The 20,694-nt window shown below is 38.6% G+C and overlaps 4 protein-coding genes and 1 long non-coding RNA gene across 5 annotated transcripts; 4 read left to right on the top strand and 1 right to left on the bottom strand.

The window, feature by feature from the left end:
- Window positions 1-22: 22 nt before the first annotated feature.
- Window positions 23-3,184, top strand: LOC106356775. Its single transcript, XM_013796500.3, has 10 exons — window positions 23-515; window positions 612-742; window positions 868-976; window positions 1,040-1,079; window positions 1,275-1,364; window positions 1,466-1,565; window positions 1,645-1,763; window positions 1,996-2,098; window positions 2,189-2,724; window positions 2,801-3,184. The coding sequence occupies exons 1-10, from the start codon at window positions 395-397 to the stop codon at window positions 3,030-3,032; spliced, it is 1,581 nt and encodes a 526-aa protein (XP_013651954.1). The 5' UTR covers window positions 23-394; the 3' UTR covers window positions 3,033-3,184.
- Window positions 3,185-3,861: 677 nt separating this feature from the next.
- Window positions 3,862-7,095, top strand: LOC106353060 (lysine--tRNA ligase, cytoplasmic). The gene is made up of 14 exons (XM_013792735.3): window positions 3,862-4,088; window positions 4,155-4,230; window positions 4,296-4,361; window positions 4,426-4,591; window positions 4,661-4,754; window positions 4,849-4,934; window positions 5,009-5,112; window positions 5,202-5,264; window positions 5,411-5,916; window positions 5,996-6,152; window positions 6,235-6,378; window positions 6,458-6,670; window positions 6,755-6,809; window positions 6,902-7,095. The coding sequence occupies exons 1-14, from the start codon at window positions 3,985-3,987 to the stop codon at window positions 6,922-6,924; spliced, it is 1,857 nt and encodes a 618-aa protein (XP_013648189.1). The 5' UTR covers window positions 3,862-3,984; the 3' UTR covers window positions 6,925-7,095.
- Window positions 7,096-8,324: 1,229 nt separating this feature from the next.
- On the top strand, window positions 8,325-10,192 carry LOC125606996. The gene is made up of 2 exons (XR_007338238.1): window positions 8,325-8,930; window positions 9,020-10,192. It is a non-coding gene; the product is annotated as an uncharacterized LOC125606996 (long non-coding RNA).
- Window positions 10,103-11,836, bottom strand: LOC106353059 (2-Cys peroxiredoxin BAS1, chloroplastic-like). Its single transcript, XM_013792734.1, has 7 exons — window positions 11,546-11,836; window positions 11,245-11,319; window positions 11,016-11,097; window positions 10,857-10,936; window positions 10,635-10,760; window positions 10,448-10,561; window positions 10,103-10,358 (listed from the first exon to the last, which is right to left on the bottom strand). Exons 1-7 carry the CDS (start codon window positions 11,756-11,758, stop codon window positions 10,242-10,244), a joined length of 807 nt encoding a protein of 268 aa, XP_013648188.1. The 5' UTR covers window positions 11,759-11,836; the 3' UTR covers window positions 10,103-10,241.
- A 324-nt stretch (window positions 11,837-12,160) lies between these two features.
- LOC106353057 (lipid droplet-associated hydrolase) lies at window positions 12,161-20,357 on the top strand. The gene is made up of 13 exons (XM_013792733.3): window positions 12,161-12,335; window positions 12,425-12,535; window positions 12,640-12,713; window positions 12,816-12,887; window positions 12,967-12,995; window positions 13,092-13,142; window positions 13,293-13,343; window positions 13,486-13,545; window positions 13,638-13,720; window positions 13,810-13,957; window positions 19,634-19,684; window positions 19,763-19,867; window positions 19,941-20,357. Exons 1-13 carry the CDS (start codon window positions 12,211-12,213, stop codon window positions 20,085-20,087), a joined length of 1,107 nt encoding a protein of 368 aa, XP_013648187.1. The 5' UTR covers window positions 12,161-12,210; the 3' UTR covers window positions 20,088-20,357.
- The last annotated feature ends 337 nt before the right edge of the window (window positions 20,358-20,694 follow it).

Genomic DNA, 20,694 nt, shown 5'->3' with positions numbered 1-20,694 from the left:
CACTTGACCGACCTCGTCCTTACAAGACTAACAAAAAAGTTAAATCAGTTTGGAATGTCCATGCAAACTGTATGCGTTTTGGGAAATGAGACATTCTCCTTTTTCTTCTTTCCCAGATCTTTTTTTGTATCTTCCCGAGAAAATAAGAGAGTATTTACTACTTATTGAGAAAACACCTCCACGTTCTTTGCCCATCTCGTGGGTTACGCTTACTCATATCATATCAACACCTAGCTGAGTTTTTTTTTTCTTGTGGCAAAGCTCAAAAGTTTTAGCTTCCTTGTAACTGCCTTACGTTTAAGTTCTTCTTTTTATTCTTCCCCCACGAAGCTCCGTGATCTGACCATCTTTGATTTCGATTTGAGGATTCATTTGTTTTCCAAAGGTGTATTGTATGGAGAAAAAACGAGAGATTTGTGAGTACAGAGAGAAACTTGACAAGACCTTGACATCTCCTGAGCTCACTAATGACAAAACTCTTAAAACCCTTATCAGAAACCAGCTTAAGGAAGAAGGTTTCCCTTGTTTCTCATTTGCTATATGAGGAAACTCTCTTACTTGCTTTATCTTTGCATTGTTATAATGTTTTTTTTTTTCATGTTTGATCACAGAATGTAGTGTGGATATGTTGGATCAAAGAGTAGCTGATTTATCTAGTGTACTTGACAAGCTTAGGAGTGTGTCAACAAAGGATCAAGATTTGTCTAAATCAACCAACGAAGCATCGTCTAGTGATTGGAAAGTATGTTTTTTTTTTTGGTTTCCTATTCTGTTGGAGAAAGACTTTTGTTGTTGATATGCATCTTTAACTTTGAAAACAGAATTGTCATCATGTTAGCAAACTATTTTCGTTTTTCTTGCTTGAAGGTGAAACATGATCATGAAGATTGTCGTGTTATGTACCGTGAAGGACTTGAAGGAAGTCCATTTCACACGTTGCTTGTGGAAGGTTACATGGATGGGCCTATCCAGGACTGTAAGTTTTCTTATGACTGAGAGAAAAAAGGTTTTCAATTTGGTTTTAACTGCGTTTATGCAGGTCTATGTGTATCATGGGAATCATCACTCTATGAGAAATGGTAAGAGAGTTTTTTTTTTTTTTTTTGCATATTTTGGGTTTCAAAACATCTTGATATGGCAGAACAATGTGCGGTTTTTCTCTTAAAAAAAAAATTTCTCAATGAGAACACTCAGTATATCCTAAATACAAATAGTTCTGTCAAGGCAAATTATTAATTATCTGACATGTAAATTAATGGTGTCTATGTTTTCAGGTGGCCAAACTCTGTATTTCCAGCATTCAGGATTTTACAAAGTAAATGTTTGCAAAAGCTTAGGATCAATGAGCAGATATGTTTAGTGAAGTCAGTTTCACAAACTGTTCCTTTCTTTCTATTTTCATGAAGCTAATCTAATAATTAAATCCGAAATAATTATAATAATATTTTTTTTTTCTGGAGGAAAGGGTGAAAGTACCATGGCCAATGACAAACAGAGAAGCTATTGTGCAGTTTTTCTTATTCGAGTACTTTAAAGACGGTTTAGTGATCATCCTACTCAACTCGGTAAAACCGTGTTAGGTTCTTTGATTGTTTTCATCCTAATCCACTACTAAAACTACTCTTTGTTGGTATCATCTTTTAGATCTCAGCATCAGAAGAAGAGAGCATCTGTATATCTGAAGAAGCAGTGAATGCTGTGAGGATTGATTTAGTAGGAGGAGTTGCTATACAAAAGGTGTCTCCGGAGAGGAGTTACTTGAGGTGAGTGCTGTGGTCATATGAGCTGAAACATTGGTTTAAAGCCCCAATTTTTTTAAAAAATAATCTACAATTCTACATAGCAAAAACTTCCCAAATTTGTAAAAAAAGAAATTATTATTAAAATTATTATAAAATTGTTTGTATTCCCTAAAATCTCAGGATGAGTGTGAGAGTGATACATTATGTAACCAGAACTTGAAATGTTCCTTGGTTTCTTATAAAACTTTTGTAGATACATAGTGGAGTTCGATATAAAGCTGGACTTGATTCCACCATCTCTGATCAACTTTATGTCTAGGCAGCTCCTAGGCAACGGTTTCAGACTTTTCAAGGAGGTACTTTCCAGCTTCTTTAGTTCATTAAACCTTGGTTTCTCAGGTTGCTAAGTTGTGTGATGTGGTTTGTTTACTTGAATGTGTACACAGACTATTGGTTCGGTGGCTAAATCAGAAGATTACGCCAAAGTTTTAGATGGTCCATTGTACACTCTTGTACGTAAAGCTCTGTATCCTCCTACTGATAACACTGATGAAAATGTTCAAGCAAGTGAACGTGCACCTTCCAAAGGAAATGTTCATGAGATTGAGGAAGAAGAAGAAGAAGAAGAAGAAGATAAAAGTGTTTCTTGTTTCTCGGAAGAGGATGAAAATGTCATTGGGAAGTCTCAGAACAACGATGGTGAAACACTTTTCTGCCTAAGTCCAGAGGTGAAGCAAGCACTAGGGACACTAGAGAGAGTGATATCAATGGTTAGAAAATCTAAAAAATATGATAATACCTCAACCTCTTCAGAGGAAGAAGAAGGTTCATCATCATCGTCATTATCACCATCACCAAAACAGTATTCAGAGAGCACCGCGGCTGTTTCAAGCAGCAAAGTTTGTAAAGATCCTAAGACTGATGTTCTTGATGAAGCATCCCTCACACATTATCACAACCAAAACAACAACAACAACAACAGGTAAAGACTAAAGAATCTCAAGAAAGTGGTTTCCTTAATATTAAATGGTTTTTAATCTTTTTAGAGTTGTTAATAGGCGAAGTGGATCAAGTTCTTTTGCTGCATCTCCCAAGAACGATCTTACAACAAACTTTGAAGAGGTCACAAGGATAACAATCTCACAAGCCACAACTCTTTTTAGCAGAACAGAAGAGAATAGTGACGACAAACCAAGCGGTTTAGAAGGAGGTAAGAGATCGACTCTGCAGAGAAAACGTAGACCAGGCTGCTTCGGAGTCAGGTCATGGATGAGAAGGACTTTGAAATAGAGATTGGTAAAAACCAAAAGGTTTTGTGTCTTTGAAGTTGCAAAGAGTTTAAAGCAAACTACTATCAATATAAGGAAACATCAGTCGTTTCAACTTACATGTTGGATAGTGTAAGATTAGCAACAAGCAGTGGCGGAGCCAGAAATTTTTTATACCGGGGTCATAATTTTTTTTTTCAAAAACATAATTTATACACCATTAAAAACTACAAATTATAACTTTAATTTTTAATGTATTGTAATTATTTTAGTAGGATTATATATTTTGTGGGGTCAAATTATATATTTTAATGGGGTCAATAATTTTTTTCTTAAACAAAAACAAATATATTTAAAAAAATAGTGGGGTCAGCTGACCCCACTTCTCCTTCACTACCTCCGCCCCTGGCAACAAGTGTTGTCAACAAATATAGTGATAATAAAAGAAACAATGCAGTAAAGCTGTGTGATATAAAGATGAGTTCTGTTTAATTCTCACAAGGTCTTTGTAGATCACATTATTAGGTTAGAGCATCAATATTATTGATATAAATAAATGAATATCTCAATAACTAATATTTTATAATAAATAATTATAAAATATTAAGTTAGTTTCTCAAAAATACTAATTTTAGAAACTTATTTAATATTTATGATTATTTTATAATACTAATTCTTGTGAAATCCATTTTAGGGTATTATTGATGTTTCAGAAAAGAATAAATCTCATAGAAGAGGAACTACTCTGTGTGCTATCATTAATCAATAATCAATGAAAATGTACTTTTAAAACGAACGAACCGGATCGGTTTGTTAATAAACCGGAAAGAGTAGAGAAAACCAAAATGACTAAACCCGCGTAAAAATCACGAGGAATAATAATAAAGATAAACCCTAAAGAAGACTCATTCTTCATCTTCAATCTTCTTCGCCGTCGTCATCTTCTGGATTCGTGTACCAGGAAGTCGATTTCCATGGAAGGCTCAGCTGATCAAACCACACAAGCAATGTCAAAACTATCCATGGATCCTGCTCCCTCGTCCACTGCTGAGGCTGGCGACGGAGCTCGGAGTAAAAAGTACGTTTTATTAGTCTCTCGATCATCTTTGTGAATGGAATCTGATTGTAGCGGATGTTGTTGCAGTGCTCTGAAGAAGGAACTGAAGATGAAGCAGCGAGAGGAAGAGAGGAAACGCAAGGAAGAGGAAAAAGCCAAACAAGTAAGAGCAAACACTGTACATTCAGATTATCAGGTTGATTAGTTAAGATAATTTGATTGATTCAGGCTCCAAAGGCAAGCTCCCAGAAGTCAGTGGCATCATCAGCAGATGATGAGGATATGGATCCAACGGTATACAATTCGATTCAGTACTATGATCTTATGCAATGCAGCTTACGTCTGTGATCTTTGGCAGCAATACTTTGAGAACAGATTGAAGTATCTCGCGGCGGAGAAGGCTAAGGGGGAGAATCCGTACCCTCACAAGTTTGCTGTGTCGATGTCTATCCCTGAGTACATTGAGAAGTATGGTGGTTTGAACAATGGGGATCATGTTGAAGACGCTGAGGTTTCTCTAGCTGGTATGTTGAATCTGCTAAATGGCATTTTGTTCTTAAGAGTGGAAAGGATGTTCATTTGATTTTTGATAGGGAGGATAATGAGCAAGCGAGCTTCCTCTTCGAAGCTATTCTTTTATGATCTACACGGTGAGAATTTCAAGGTCCAGGTTATGGCTGATGCAAGGTGAATGCTTCTTCTTTGTTAACTTTGATGGCTTGATGCTGTGGAATAGATTTTTACTTAGGTGTGTTGCTTTTTTTTTATTTTCTTGTTTTAGTAAGTCAGGGTTGGATGAAGCTGAGTTTTCAAAGCTCCATGCGAATGCTAAGCGTGGTGATATTGTTGGTGTTACTGGGTTTCCAGGTTTGTGCAGCCTCTCTATGTTTTTTTAGCGTATTTCGCCTCCTTTTTCATTGTTAAGTTACTCTGATTTTCAGGAAAAACTAAGAGAGGAGAGTTGAGTATTTTTCCTCGATCGTTTATTCTTCTGTCACATTGCCTCCACATGATGCCAAGAAAGGCTGACAGTGTTGGCGCAAAGGTAAAGCAACTCCACTGTGGCTGTTACATTACCTTAGAGTCAACTTACTTGAATTGACACTGATCTGTTTCACTATTTTCTTTACGTAGAAACCTGAAAACTGGGTTCCAGGTGAACCGAGAAATCCTGAAGCATATGTTCTGAAAGATCAGGTAAAATTTCAAAAGCTATAAAGATTGTTGTAGCCTCTATCTTTTGTTTGATCACTTTCTGGTTGTGTTTTAGATACTGTTCTCTCTATTATTCTGTTTCTATCCGAGCAAGCGTTTAATGTTACTTTCTTTGTTTCCCTTGTTAGGAATCTCGATATCGCCAGCGTTACCTTGATCTAATGTTGAACGTGGAGGTTCGCCAGATATTCAAAACCAGAGCCAATATCATTTCCTACGTCCGGAGATTTCTCGACAACCAAAGATTCTTGGAGGTTGAGACACCTATGATGAACATGATTGCTGGTGGAGCAGCTGCCCGACCCTTTGTGACACATCACAATGATCTAGACATGAAGCTGTACATGCGTATCGCACCTGAGCTTTTCCTCAAGCAACTTATCGTCGGTGGCTTAGAACGTGTCTATGAGATTGGGAAGCAGTTCAGAAACGAGGGTATTGACCTGACACACAACCCGGAGTTCACCACTTGCGAGTTCTATATGGCTTTCGCAGACTACAACGACCTGATGAAGATGACTGAGGATATGTTGAGTGACATGGTTAAAGAGTTAACAGGTGGTTACAAAATTAAGTATCATGCTAATGGGTATGATAAGGAGCCAATCGAAATCGACTTCACTCCTCCATTCAGGTTTGATAATCAATCAATATCTTCATTGGTTAAACAAAAAGTTTTTCAGGAGGTTAAAGCTTATCTGTGGTAATTGTAGGAGGATTGAGATGATAGGAGAGTTAGAGAAGGTGGCTAACCTCAGTATTCCAAAAGACTTGGCTAGCGAAGAAGCCAACAAGTATCTGATTGATGCTTGTGCCAGGTTCGACGTGAAATGTCCGCCTCCTCAGACTACCGCTCGCCTACTAGATAAAGTAAAAAAATCTTCAGGTTCTTCCCTCTTTGATGTTTGTGCATAGAGGAAATTGAAACCTGAGATGTTGTCTCTTTTTGCAGCTTGTTGGAGAGTTTCTAGAAGTGACATGTGTGAACCCAACGTTCATCATCAACCATCCCGAGATCATGTCTCCATTGGCTAAATGGCATAGATCGAACGATGTTCTGACTGAGAGATTCGAGCTGTTCATCAACAAACATGAAGTACAAAGCTAACTACATCTCTGATTCCATCACACATCCTTATACTTTTTTCACTAACGTGGTATAAACGTGATTGCAGCTCTGCAACGCCTACACCGAGCTGAACGATCCTGTGGTCCAGCGTCAAAGGTTTGCTGATCAGCTCAAAGATAGACAGTCTGGAGATGACGAGGCCATGGCTTTAGATGAGACTTTCTGCAGTGCTTTAGAGTATGGATTGGCTCCTACAGGTGGTTGGGGATTGGGCATAGACAGGCTTGCCATGCTGTTTACCGACTCACAAAACATCAAGGTCAGTCTCTTATCTCAATTCTCTGCTAATGATTATTAAATCTTTCAGACTAAACTCATGAACTGAACTGATAAAATGTTGCAGGAGGTTATTCTCTTCCCGGCAATGAGGCCACAAGACGATCCAGCATCCGTTAAAGGTACTTAGATCTAACTGATAATTTAGTAACAAAAATATATGGTTATTTTCCCGTTGGATCGCAATTTCAGTGTTTTTTTCTTTCTCTTGCAGCTTCTTTGCAAGCAGAGAACTAAGGAGACTAGAGCACAGTTTTCATCTCTTTTGCCAGTCAAATTGCTATTATGGAACAAGCTGTTCTCAGATCATTCTTAATCGCCATGTCTATTCTTACAAACAAAACTTTTTATTATCAAAAAACCTTTGTAAGACCTTTTTGGAAATTGGTTTATTGTTTTTAATCCTGATTTTTCTCCATTAGTCAAATACCCCATGTATTAGAGTATAACACGAGCTTATTAGTCTAAAACAACAAGATGTATTAGCAAAGTCATGGGTTGAAAAAGCTAGACAGCTATCTCATAAGACGGACATAAGCCAACTCATCTCCACACATGTTTTATTATCATCCCTCATACCAAATACCTTTCATATTTATTTTGTTTATGCTACAAACAGTCATACCTTTGACTGCTATACGAATATTTATACCCGACGGAGATGCATATCTTTTTGCCAGATGCCATGGCACCAGCAATTCCTGTTTCTAATTCTATAATGATGATGATGATCATGTTACCAGCAAAGTGGAGATTAAACTACAATCCACGAATAAAGTACCAAAAGAAGATGTTATATATATATACTAGGTGTTTTGCCCGCACATGCGGGCATAAACTTCTTATGAATACTTATTAGTTTATGTTTTTTTTAATCTAAAACCAACATAATAAGTTATGATTTATGGTTTTAAATAGTTAAATCAAACATCAAAGTATTTATATATGTCAAATATTTTTTTTATCAAAATATATACTTACTATTGTGTTAATTTTTTTAAAACACTAATATCTTAGAAATAGTTTAGAAAATATCTTTATATAATTTTTTTGCTTGACTAATATTTAATTATCAATTGTTTTTTTATCTTAACTTTTTTAACTTTTATAATAAAATATTATTTTCAGATAGCAACACAATATATATAAGAATAATCTTATTTTTTATAATCAATTATTTAATGTAACATATAACATATAAATTTTATACTATTAAAATAAAATTCATTTTTAATTATATATAAAATTCAGTAAAGATATTGTTTAAAATTCGTTTTTAATATAACATAGAAATTTAATATTATTAATATTCGTTTTTAATTATATACAAGATTCATTAAGGATAATTTTAAATTAGTATATTAATGACTCAGCTAATAACAAATAATAAATCAATGATTTAGCTAAAACCTACTAATAAAAACATGACAAGTAAGCAAAATTACGTAAAATCATGGAGAACATGACAAATAAGCCAAATCACTTCATAAATAATAGTATAGATATCTATTTATTAATTAAATGTCGTGAATATCATGTTTATTATATATTAAAAAAAAATTTAGAAAATATTAGTATATATATCGGTAAAATAGGTTCATGTTTATTATGATTTTAAATACCATGATAATATATAGATATCAAAATATAAAAAAATTAATAATAATGTTAATTGAACTAATGATTTATCTTAAAATCATGGAAAATATGACAAGTAAGCAAATTAACTAAAATTATGGAGAATGTGACAAATAAGCCAAATCACTTCATAAATAATAGTATAGATATATGACATTTCTAATCTGTACATCTTTTAAGTTTGACCAAAAAACGCCCAGAAAAAAATAAGCCAATCTGAACACGCCCAAATCCACCCAATCCGTCCAATTGACATCCCTAATTATGATAATCCTCCTCGGGCTGTTACTATAATGATGGTCATATCGGATCATGTGGATTGGATTTCACATTATCTTGTCGAGCTACTACAAGAGAATAATGACAAGCTTTTCCTGGCTTATTCATTTAGGCCTTCCAAAACGTCATTCCTGCTCAGTTCTGCAGAGTGGCGGTAGGAAAGCTTACTTGCAGGTTCCGAACAAACAAGACTTGTTCTTCACAAGTGTAGCAGTGAAAGCGGTGAACCTACCTCTACGTTTAATTGCAGTTTGTGTCACTTTGGTACCAAAAGCATTGATCAGTTCAGGAAGCATCTCTCTACTGATGAAGAACATGCAAATGAAGTAAGCACTCTCTCCATCTCCTCTCTGTATATTAACATTCTCTAACCATTTGTTCACTAACCCCCTGTTGAACTTTTTTCATCTCGCAGGAGATGAGACTTCCTGCCTCTCGTAAACGTAGCATTAAGGAGAATAGGCGATCGCGAGTTGCTGACTTCGATCGAAAAGGCAAACGTACGAAGTATGCAAGTCCTGGCGGTTCTTGATGGTGTGATCTTGTTACTAAGTTATCAGCAGCACCTCTTGCTTTTCGTTTCCTAGTCTATGTTTTAATTTGAAATATTTGTTTTTTTCATTTTGCTTTTCTTTTTTTTTAGTACCCATGGTTTTATCTTATCTAAGAAAAACATTAACTTAAATCTCTTATTGTTCACTAATTAATGTTATTCCCTGATTATGGACACTGTTTATTAGCTCTTTTTTTTTTTTTTAGATTAGCTTAATCTACAATACCAAGAGGTGATATATGATCATTATCTTGCCTAGTGACACAAGGCAAAATCCTTTCAGCCAATTAATTTGTCACATCAAATAATCATCTATACTAATTAAACATAATGCATGTCTTATAGCTTAATCAACCCACGTTTCTGTTTTTAGCCATGTTGATCAATCTCACACAAAACGAAGGCCACCTTGCAGTTGTATTATTTTAGGTGAAACTTTTTTGCCAGTTGCCATGGCGCCAGCAATTCCTGTTAGTAATTCTATAATGATGATGATGATAATGTTATCATCCAAGTGGAGATATACCCTTTTAAAAAAACAAGTGGAGATTTACCTACAATCTAAAATAAAGCACCAAAAAGAAAAAGAATGAGTGAAGAAAAATATGGTGTTTTTTTTTTTCAAATAAGTTTTTGAATTTTGCAATATTTTCTCATTTTAATTTATTTTATTTTTTTAATATTTTATTACCTTTGAATTTATTTATTTTTAAGTTTATAATATTAATTTTTTTTTTGAAATTTTAGATTATTTCCAACTTTTAAAATTTTATGTATTTTAAATATCTTATTAATTATATATTTGATAATTTTTGTGTGTTTAAGAGACCAACACATCATCGGTTTGACATGAAAAATTGATTTATAAATTTTAAACAGTTTTCATTGGTAAAAGCTGGTTAAGAAAGAAAGAAACCACATTGAGTCCTACTCCAAGCGAGAAAATGGAGATAACAAGACTTTTATTAATGGAAAATGAAGTTTCAAGGATTCTGGGGGGACAAAGTGGAGATTCAAACAAAGGAATGTTCAGCGTTTAAAATAAAAACTCAGCTCACATATAACAAAGGTTTTGTAGATATTTCTAAATAGCTGAGAAATACTCTTTGCTGAGCTTGGGGTCAGGTTTCATTGACTTCTCCCCTGGTTTCCATCCTGCAGGGCAGACTTCATCAGGGTTCTCCTGGATGTACTGTAATGCCTGCAACATTGAGAATAATATGGCATCACACAAACAGTAATGAGATAAAGAAAAGGAACAGGTTTTGAACTTGAGAGTATTTATTATACCTGAAGGGTTCTCATTGTCTCATCAACACTTCGGCCAATACCAAGATTGTTGATGGTTGAATGTTGGATCACTCCTTCCTTGTCTATTATGAAAAGCCCTCTCAACGCTATTCCCTGTTTTTTTTTTCACTTTTATTAGTTACTAAACACTTTTAGAAAGTGAAGATTGAGAGGCTAACAATGTTACCTGATCATGGATGAGCACTCCAAAAGATTTTGAGATAGATTTAGTGACATCTGATATAAGTGGATAGTTGAGATCACCAAGTCCTCCAGATTTTCTGTCGGTTTGAACCCAAGCAAGGTGGGAGAACTATGTGGACATCATCAACACAACAAGTAAGGATGAGTCGAAGCAATTTGGAAACAAGATAAGAATTGTTGTAAACTTGTAAACTGTTTTACTTACCACACTATCAACAGAGACACCTAACACTTCTGTGTTCAGCTTCTCAAATTCTGCATACCGGTCACTGAAGGCAGTAATCTCTAGAATACAAAAAAGAGAAATGAGATAAGGATGTGCAGTGAGCCTCAGATATTCAACTTGGGTATGATTATAGCAAACCTGTTGGGCAGACGAAAGTGAAGTCCAAGGGGTAGAAAAAGAGAATCACATACTTCTTCCCAATGTACTCAGAGAGCTTGACCTGAAAGAAACCATTTATTCATCAATTTACCCAATTACTTTCCACACCAATAAGACACATACTCATTTAGTTACAAACTTAAACTCATGCCTCATATATACATAACTAGCCATTGTTAGAAGAAAGGTTGTTTAGACAAAAAGATACCTTGATGAACTCCTGATCGAACACAGCCTCTGCCTCAAAATCAGGCGCCTTGTTTCCAACCAATGGAAGATCATCCTATCAACACACAAAAGAACAAAATGTCGATAAAGTTATGTACTTTAAGTGGAAATAATCTACACAAACCCAACAACCCTATGAACAAAATGTCGATAAAGTTATGTACTTTAAGTGGAAATAATCTACACAAACCAGTCACAGAGACTGTTATACATAGGAAGAGAGCGAAGTCTTATGATAGGTTAATGGATTCAGAGAAAGTATGGACATTTAGATAACTTACGGTTTGGGCCTTGACAGCGAAGCTCCGGCGAGAAGAGGAGCGGATTGAGGTGAGGGGAGAGGGACGAGCGAGCCGGAGAGAAGCGGATGGGGAAGGAGAGGAGAGGGTTGGAAGGAAAGAGAGGGAGGGAGATGGAAGAAGCGAAGACTTGGTGGCTGGGAGAACACTAGCGGAGGAGGAGATGAGAGTGGTTGAAGAAGCTACAGACGCCATTGAGACTTGTCTCTCTCTCTCTCTCTTCTCTCTGGGAAACACTTATCTGTCTGTGTGTGTCAACGAAAGGACCTCTCTTTTGTAGTGGAAGTGTGAGGTGGAGATAAGCCCAAAGAACTACTAACACTCGAAACGACGTCGCGTAAACGATGTTGTCTAATTAAAAAACCCAAAAGCGAACCGAAATTAAGAAGAGAACCGATCGTACCAACATCTTTAGAACCGATCTGATATCCGAGTATCCACTAATAAGCCCAAAGACCTGAATACTTGAAACGACGTCGCATAGACGACGTTATCATAAGCCCAAATATCTCTAAAACGTTCTGATAAGCCCAAATACCTTTAAATGTTACCATAAGCCCAAAGATCTCTGACATTGAAAACGACGTCGCATCCCTGAACGTTGTAAAAAAAATAACGAGAAACAAAAAAAAACAAATAAAGCAAAAATGCGATATGGTCATCATCATCATCATCTTCTACGACTACCGTTGGTAACTCCGTCTCTCCGCTGCTCTCTTCCTCCGATCGGCGGTTCGATTCTCCAAACTCTATACTCCTCCTCCGCTTCCAGGTGCATTTTTGTTCTTGCTCTCTCTTCTCCCACATGGTTTACAGCCTTTTGAATGCGTCTCTAGTTTTATTTTTTACTACTGTCGACAGCTCTCGTAGAAGATATAGGTTGAATCGCGTGATCGCAGATATGGAGAGTGAGAAGGAATTGATGAACGAAGCTAAAAGAACTGTTACTCCCAGATTGTGCAGAGTCTCTGGGTGGGTATATATATTATTAATCTCTTATCTTTTTTTCTTCGATTAATTTGAAATATTTAATTGTAAATTTACACAATTTTTATTCTGGTTTTGTGATTCTTAAGTTCAATGACGGAAGTGGTGGAGATTCAAGCTGAGAGTCCCAAGTTTCATGTACTGTTCATTCCGGGAAACCCAGGTTTCATTCTATATTATTATATGCTCAATGCTCATTTAAATACTAGATTTTGAGAACTGTGGTTATGTGTTTATTAATACATTTTGGTTTGGTAATCTTCAGGTGTTGTGTCGTTTTACAATGACTTCTTGGAATCTTTACACCAGTTTCTTGATGGCAATGCGTCGATTACAGGTTTATATATATATATGCCCACTCCACTCTCGAGTTTGATTCCATTGGTTTTGATTGGTTTGTTGCTGTTCTTGCGTAGCTGTTGGGCAAATATCTCACACCAGCAAGGTAACAACACTATAAGTAACTTTGCTTCAGATCTTGCAGTTTGATGGTTGCGTTTAGACTCTTAGCTTTGTATGTTTCGTGTTGCTTTGTTTTAAGGACTGGGAATCTGGTAAGCTGTTTTCCTTGCAAGACCAAATCGATCATAAGGTAATAATAACATGTTCCTTATTAGCCTAAAAGCACCATCATTTTCCTTCGCTTAAGCACCTTATTGTTATGTGTGTGTGGGCATTTTAAGCTCTTTACCTGCCCTGGATATACCCTGAAGTTAAGATCGTAACCTGTTATATCATACAGGTTGAATTTATTAGGCAGGAGTTAGAGAGCGTGAAAGTCCCAATCATATTGGTAAGGCTATCTATATATGTCATGTATACAATGCACCACACTACATGTTTTCCATTGACATACAACTTCTTATGACAAAAATACATACATCTATTAATTTAACAAAAAAAATTCCAACTCAGATTTAGGTTCCTTTTTGTAGGTTGGGCATTCTATTGGGTCTTATATATCACTTGAAATATTAAGGAAGTGCTCGGAGAAGGTATAGACTCATTCCTCTAAAACCATACTTCCTCTAACACAGTTTCTCTCTAGGCTATGTGATCATGTATATTCTCTGGGGATTGCTTGTAGGTTTTATATTGCATTGGCCTATATCCATTTTTGACTCTGAACCAACAATCAACAAAGCAATCACTAATTGGGAAACTTGCAGCGTGAGCTTTTCCTTCTCAATATCTTATGAATCCTCGTTATGAAGTAACCAATGAAACCAATACTTATAAATGACATTGTTGGATTCCAGGTCTTCTCTTCTGTCTGCTACAGCAAGCTTTCTGGTTGCATCGTTGGGACTGTTACCTATGTCGGCTGCACGTCGCCTTGTATCATACTCTCTTGGAGCTTCATGGTCTGATACTGCTGTTCAAGCTACTTGCACTCACTTGAGGCAGGTATTTGATAAGTTTATAACTCCGATCTCTCTCTTTCGTAAAACCCCTCACACTAGTATTTCACACAATGGATCTCAATAAGAAGGAAATAGAACGATCTTACTGAATATCCCAAAACGAAATACAAATCGTAGCTCAAAGAGGCCCTATGATCTCATGACGATCAAAGGGATAGAAGTCTCATAACGACTCTACACACAACTTTAAGCATGAGAAAGGCAATGCCTAACAAACTCCTATTTATAAAAGAAATAACGACATCTCATTTATTTGGCAAAGACTCTCAACGCTTCCGAGTCTTTGCTCTTCACTCCTTCTTCTTTGCTGCTCCAAAGACTCTGAGTGATAGGGAGTCTTTGTACTCTGTTTCTTCAAGCTGACTAGCCCGCCACTGAGATTTCCTCTTCTCCATTCTCACTTCTCTTAGCCTGCTTCTTCTTCCTGAAATACACTCTCTGTAACGTATCATTACCCCGCCCAATGAAACGCAGCTTGTCCTCAAGCTGAAACTCCGGAAACTGTGTAGCAAAATCGAACCCTGAAACCCATGAATTCTCGTGAGACGGAAGATCCGACCACTGAATCAACACCTCCAAGCGACCATCAGCTGTGTACCGTGTACCCAATACCTTCTCCGGTCGAATGATCAGTTGACCATTCACATTAAATGACGATGGCAAAGGCGTAGCCCGCAAATTAGTCCCGACGGCGGCCTTAAGTTGCGAAACGTGGAAAACAGGATGAACTTTGGACTCCACTGGTAAGCGCAGACGATATGCGACCTGGCCAATCCTTTCAAGAACCTCGAAAGGTCCGTAAAACTTAGCAGCAAGCTTGTGATAGGGACGGCGAGCAACAGATTGTTGACGGTATGGTCGCAACTTGAGAAACACCATTGTGCCAACTTCAAACTCAACGTCACGCCGATGTTTATCAGCAGATGCCTTCATCACTTCTTGAGCCCGAGTTAATGTCTCACGTAATTCAGCCAACATAGCGTCCCTTTCCACCAGATTCTGCTCCAACTCAAAATTAGCAGTCGATCCCATCTCAAACGTGATCACCGAAGGGGGCTCACGGCCATACACAACTTTGAAAGGAGTGGTGCCGATGGACGTATGAAAGCTCGTGTTGTACCAAAACTCTGCCCAACTCAAAAACTTACTCCAAGTTTTAGGGTGAGCTGAAGCGTAACAACGCAGATATGTCTCCAAGCAACGATTGACAACCTCAGACTGACCATCCGTTTGAGGATGAAATGCCGTACTGTACTTCAACGAAGTCCCCGCCAAACGGAAACAATCTTTCCAGAAGGTACTGAGGAAAATGCGATCACGGTCTGAGACAATTGAAGCCGGAAAACCATGCAACTTTACTACCTCTGAAAGAAAAACGCCAGCCACATCAGCTGCAGTAAAGGGGTGGCGTAGACCGAAGAAATGAGCATACTTGCTTAAGCGGTCCACCACAACGAAGATAACATTGATACCCCCTGAAGACGGAAGCCCTTCAATGAAATCCATACTGATATCTTGCCAAACTCTCGTGGGAATGGGTAACGGCTGAAGTAAACCAGCCGGTGATAGTGTGGACGTCTTGTGAGTCTGACACACGCCACAACTAGTAACATAGTTTTGAATTGTAGTACGCATATCTGCCCAATGAAAAGACCCTTGAATTCGTTTAAGAGTTTTGAACACTCCCGAGTGTCCACCCGTTACGCCATCGTGAAACTCAGACAGTATTAACGGAATAAAACGTGATGTCTTAGGAATCAAGAGACGACGTTTGTACCACACACGACCATCAATGACGGAGAGACCCTTCTTCACAGGTTCTCCGGCCAGCAGCTGCCGCTTAATGTTCTGAATGTCGACATCATGCTCAATTTCTGCATAAATATCTTGCAATTGAAGAACAGTCGGAACACTGAGTGACAGAAGAAGGCTACAACCCTGAATGACATTCTGTTGCATCTGTCGTGATAGTCCATCCGCAGCTTTATTGTCGATGCCTGGTTTGTAAATGATGTCGAACTGAAACCCAAGCAACCGAGACATCCACCGCTGATAATCCAATGATACTTCCCGTTGTTCAAGCAGAAACTTAAGACTTTTCTGATCAGTATGCACCACAAAACGTCTTCCCATAAGGTAATGTTTCCATTTTAAGACAGCCATGACAATCGCCATCAACTCACGCTCATAAATAGGTTTGAGCTGCTCTCGTGGAGTTAACGCATAACTGAAATATGCCAAAGGCTTCTTATTCTGCATGAGCACTGCCCCAAGACCATAACCGGAAGCATCAGTTTCAACGACGAATAATGCCTCGAAATCTGGTAAAGCCAAGACTGGCGCTTGCACCATAGCTTGCTTGAGGTTATCGAACGCTGCTTGTGCTGCTTTAGACCACAGAAACTGTTCCCTTCGTAATAACTCAGTGAGCGGTTTAGCGATAGACCCATATGCTTGAACGAAACGGCGGTAGTAACCCGTAAGGCCAAGGAAGCCACGCAATTCCTTCACAGTTCGAGGACTTGGCCAACGTGTCATAGCGGACGTTTTTGCTGGATCAGTAGCCACACCTTGAGAACTTATAATGTGGCCCAAGTACTCCACACTCTGTTGACCAAAAGAGCATTTCTTGAGGTTGGCAAACAGGCACTGCTCCACAAATTGTTCCAAGACCAACCGGAGGTGGTCAATGTGCTCAGTAATCGTCGCACTATAGATCAGTATATCGTCAAAGAACACCACCACAAACTTTCTGAGAAACGGACGAAAGATATCGTTCATCAAGGCTTGAAAGGTTGCAGGGGCATTCATGAGACCAAAAGGCATTACCAAGAATTCATAGTGCCCATCATGTGTGCGGAACGCAGTCTTCTCAATGTCGCCTTCACACATCCTGATTTGGTGATAACCGGAACGCAGATCCAGTTTGGTAAAGAAGGCAGCACCATGGAGTTCATCAAGAAGTTGATCAATCCGAGGAATGGGGTACTTGTCTGGTACTGTCATGCGATTCAAGGCTCGATAATCCACACAAAAACGGTTAGTATTATCCTTCTTGCGTACCAATAAAACCGGGCTCGAGAATGGACTGCGACTCGGCCGTATAATACCAGAAGTTAGCATCTCACTAACCATTGTCTCCATCGCCTTCTGACTAGCTTGCGGATAACGGTATGGTCGTACTGAGACTGCCGTCGTTCCTGGTAACAAGGTAATTCGATGTTCTTGTCCTCGAACCGGTGGTAAACCCACAGGTGGTGCAAATACTTGATGGAATTCCTGTAGCAAGGGTTGCAGTTGACGTGGTATCGTTGGGCTTTTGGCAGAGTCCAACTCAAACAATGAACACATTGCAGAGCAAGCCATTGTCTGTTGACTCATATTTGATGTATGAAGCCCCGGATCACCCTTGAGAGTAATAGATCTCCCCTCATGATAGAATGTCAGCTCGTGACTCTCCCAGTCAACCATACATTTACCTAGCTTCCGCAACCACTGCACGCCAAGCACAACATCTACCCCACCCAGCTCCAAAGACACAAAATCTGCTGAAAACGTTGCCTCCTGGACAGTAAATTGCACTTCTTTACAGACCCCTTGAGCATCAACAACCACTCCAGTACCCAAGAGGACCTGAAGCTTTCGGTCCTGAACCGCTGTTAAGTTACTCTTTGCCACCACATGTGGAGCAATGAAGTTATGCGTTGCGCCACTGTCAATAAGAATGACTACCTCCAGAGGCCCCAAACGACCGCGTAACTTGGTAGTTGTTGGAGTATCTTTGCCTAAAAACGCGTTCAACGACAACTCCATAAGCTGTTTGTTTGGATCATTCGCATCGTCTCCCCAATCCCACAATGTGTCATCCAGTATCTCCACTTCAAAGCCATTCAAGACAGTCAGTATGCGCAGGTCCTTATTCGGGCATGCATGAGTCTTAGAGTAAGGCCCTTTGCATTTGAAACAAATGCGGTCACGACGCATGGCGTCCAGCTCTGCGTCAGTATACTTTTGACGCGGGCGTTGATTTGACCCATTATGCGAAGGTGTGGTAGTCACCACTGGTTTAGCCTGACTAGTAGGTTGAGTGAACCCACCACGAAAACCCGCTGACGTAGACTTGCGATACTTGTAATCTGCTTGAACCGCGACGCTCACAGATTGACAAAAGGCACTCCCTTCCATACCAATAACCGCTGCAATATGTTGAGTCAACCCTTGAGGCTCTTTCATCTTAATCACCTCACGAAATTCGGGTTTCAAGCCATTAAAGAACACATGCGTTAAGTTCCTCTCATCCACCCCCGTAACAATAGAGCGAAGCTCCTCAAACTCATTAACATAATCAGCAATGCTTCCAGTTTGTTGAATCGAGAATAAACGTTTCCCCGGTTCATCTTCGATACGCTGCCTGAAACGAGCCACCAAACGTTGCTTGAACTGAAGCCAATCAGTGAAAGGATCGTGCTCCATCTCCCCATTAAACCAGTTGAGAACAGCTCCTTCCAAGTTCATCGAAATAAGCTGTAATCTCTCCAACCCATGAAAGTTCCCCAAACGAAAATATCGTTCAACTCGAGCAATCCAACCAAAAGGACTAGATCCATCAAACACCGGCATCTCTACCTTCCGCAGCAAGGTATCGCGATTCTCAAACACAGCAGGAGGCAACTGAAACCCCACCGTCGGAGCTGATGCTGTCGATCGTGTGGCTGACATCATCGGAGGAGGCGATCCATCCGCAGAAGACGCTACCGCCTTCCCATGAGCTTTGTCAGAGATCTGATTAGCCTCCATCTTCGTGAGAACCTGATGTAGCAAATCAAAACGATGATCGAGTGACGCAAAGTGCTTCTCGTACGTACCCAACTTTTGATCAATCCCCGCAACATGATCCGTCACCTGAATCACCGAGTTGTTGACTCGGTCCCACTCGCGCTTCAGAAACATCACATCCTGAGAAATCTCGGCCACAGTATCGTCATACTCCGAACCCATAACGCCAGAATCCTCAACGGTCGCCATCTACCTCGTTCGAACACGTCACAAACGCACCAATTTGATAAGTTTATAACTCCGATCTCTCTCTTTCGTAAAACCCCTCACACTAGTATTTCACACAATGGATCTCAATAAGAAGGAAATAGAACGATCTTACTGAATATCCCAAAACGAAATACAAATCGTAGCTCAAAGAGGCCCTATGATCTCATGACGATCAAAGGGATAGAAGTCTCATAACGACTCTACACACAACTTTAAGCATGAGAAAGGCAATGCCTAACAAACTCCTATTTATAAAAGAAATAACGACATCTCATTTATTTGGCAAAGACTCTCAACGCTTCCGAGTCTTTGCTCTTCACTCCTTCTTCTTTGCTGCTCCAAAGACTCTGAGTGATAGGGAGTCTTTGTACTCTGTTTCTTCAAGCTGACTAGCCCGCCACTGAGATTTCCTCTTCTCCATTCTCACTTCTCTTAGCCTGCTTCTTCTTCCTGAAATACACTCTCTGTAACGTATCAGTATTGATCTTATTTTAGCTTTCACTTGCACTCACTTTGAAAAAATAGGTTGTATAAAATCCTTGATGGTATTCAAGTTCTTGCAACCTAGTAAATTTTCAGGCGAGTTAGCTTTTGATGTTTTTTTCTTTTGCAGTATCACACTATGCGTAATGTTCTATATATGGCAATGACAGAGTTTAGAGAGGTATTTTTTTTTTTTTTGACAATGTGCTTATGGAGTTTTGATTTGAACTCAAATTATGCCATCCATTTTGGTTATAAGCTCGCTGCAGAGCCAGACTGGGAGTTCATGAGAGAAAACCAGAGCAAGCTTGCGTTTTTATTTGGCATTGATGATCATTGGGGTCCGCTGCAACTCTTTGAAGAGGTTAGTAGATTTCCTCTTTTTATTTTCTGAGACATGAAGGAAGAGAGTCTCCCGTTGAATCTCCATTGTGCAGATTTCAAAGCATGCTCCTGGTACTTGCTTATCTATCGAGAGGGAAGGTCACACCCACGGGTTTTGCTGCACCGTGGCTGGCTCGGTGTGGGTTGCGCAGCACGTTGCCACTCGTATCAAGACCCGGTTGCATCAAAAGTGTTTATAACGGCTGATTAAGAGGCTGTACAAGTTGGTCTGGCTCAGACAAATCTACTTATTAAACATATCCATAATTGCCGCGACAGTTGCATCAAGTCAATAAATCGGATTAGTGAGGATTTAAGATGATAAAGTGTTTGGTAAGCCGAGAAAATTAGAGACCTATAGTTAAATACACCAATCGTATTGTAGGAGAAATTTTAGACAACTAATTTTTTATTGTAGGAGGAACTAAATTCGTATTATCATTATACTTACGTAACGCTATTATTCTCAACTGCCTCAGTTACTATTGCATTTATACTTGGTTTAAATGAATTCATCAATTTTAATCCACTGAAGCTATAAGTTCTCCCCTCTTTACTTTCCACCCCTTGCATTATGAAACTGAAAAAAAAAAGAAAGAAAAAAAAAAAAAAAATTGTATTTGGCACCCCTAATAGCATCTTCAGAAGAAAAATTAACAATCTTTCAGACTTTATTTTTTAGCTACTGATAAGATTAAATGATGGTTTGTTGGTTTAGACTTCAATTAACATTTTTCTCGTTTATTTTGTTGTTTAGATATATGATGATTTGTTGCTAAAAAAAGATATATGATGTTTGGTTATTAA

The sequence above is a fragment of the Brassica napus genome, chromosome A3 (genome assembly GCF_020379485.1).
Source record: "Brassica napus cultivar Da-Ae chromosome A3, Da-Ae, whole genome shotgun sequence".
NCBI classification, from domain to species: Eukaryota; Viridiplantae; Streptophyta; class Magnoliopsida; order Brassicales; family Brassicaceae; genus Brassica; species Brassica napus.
The sequence above is the reverse complement of the archived record's forward strand: the minus strand, read 5'-3'. Positions and strand labels throughout refer to the sequence as shown.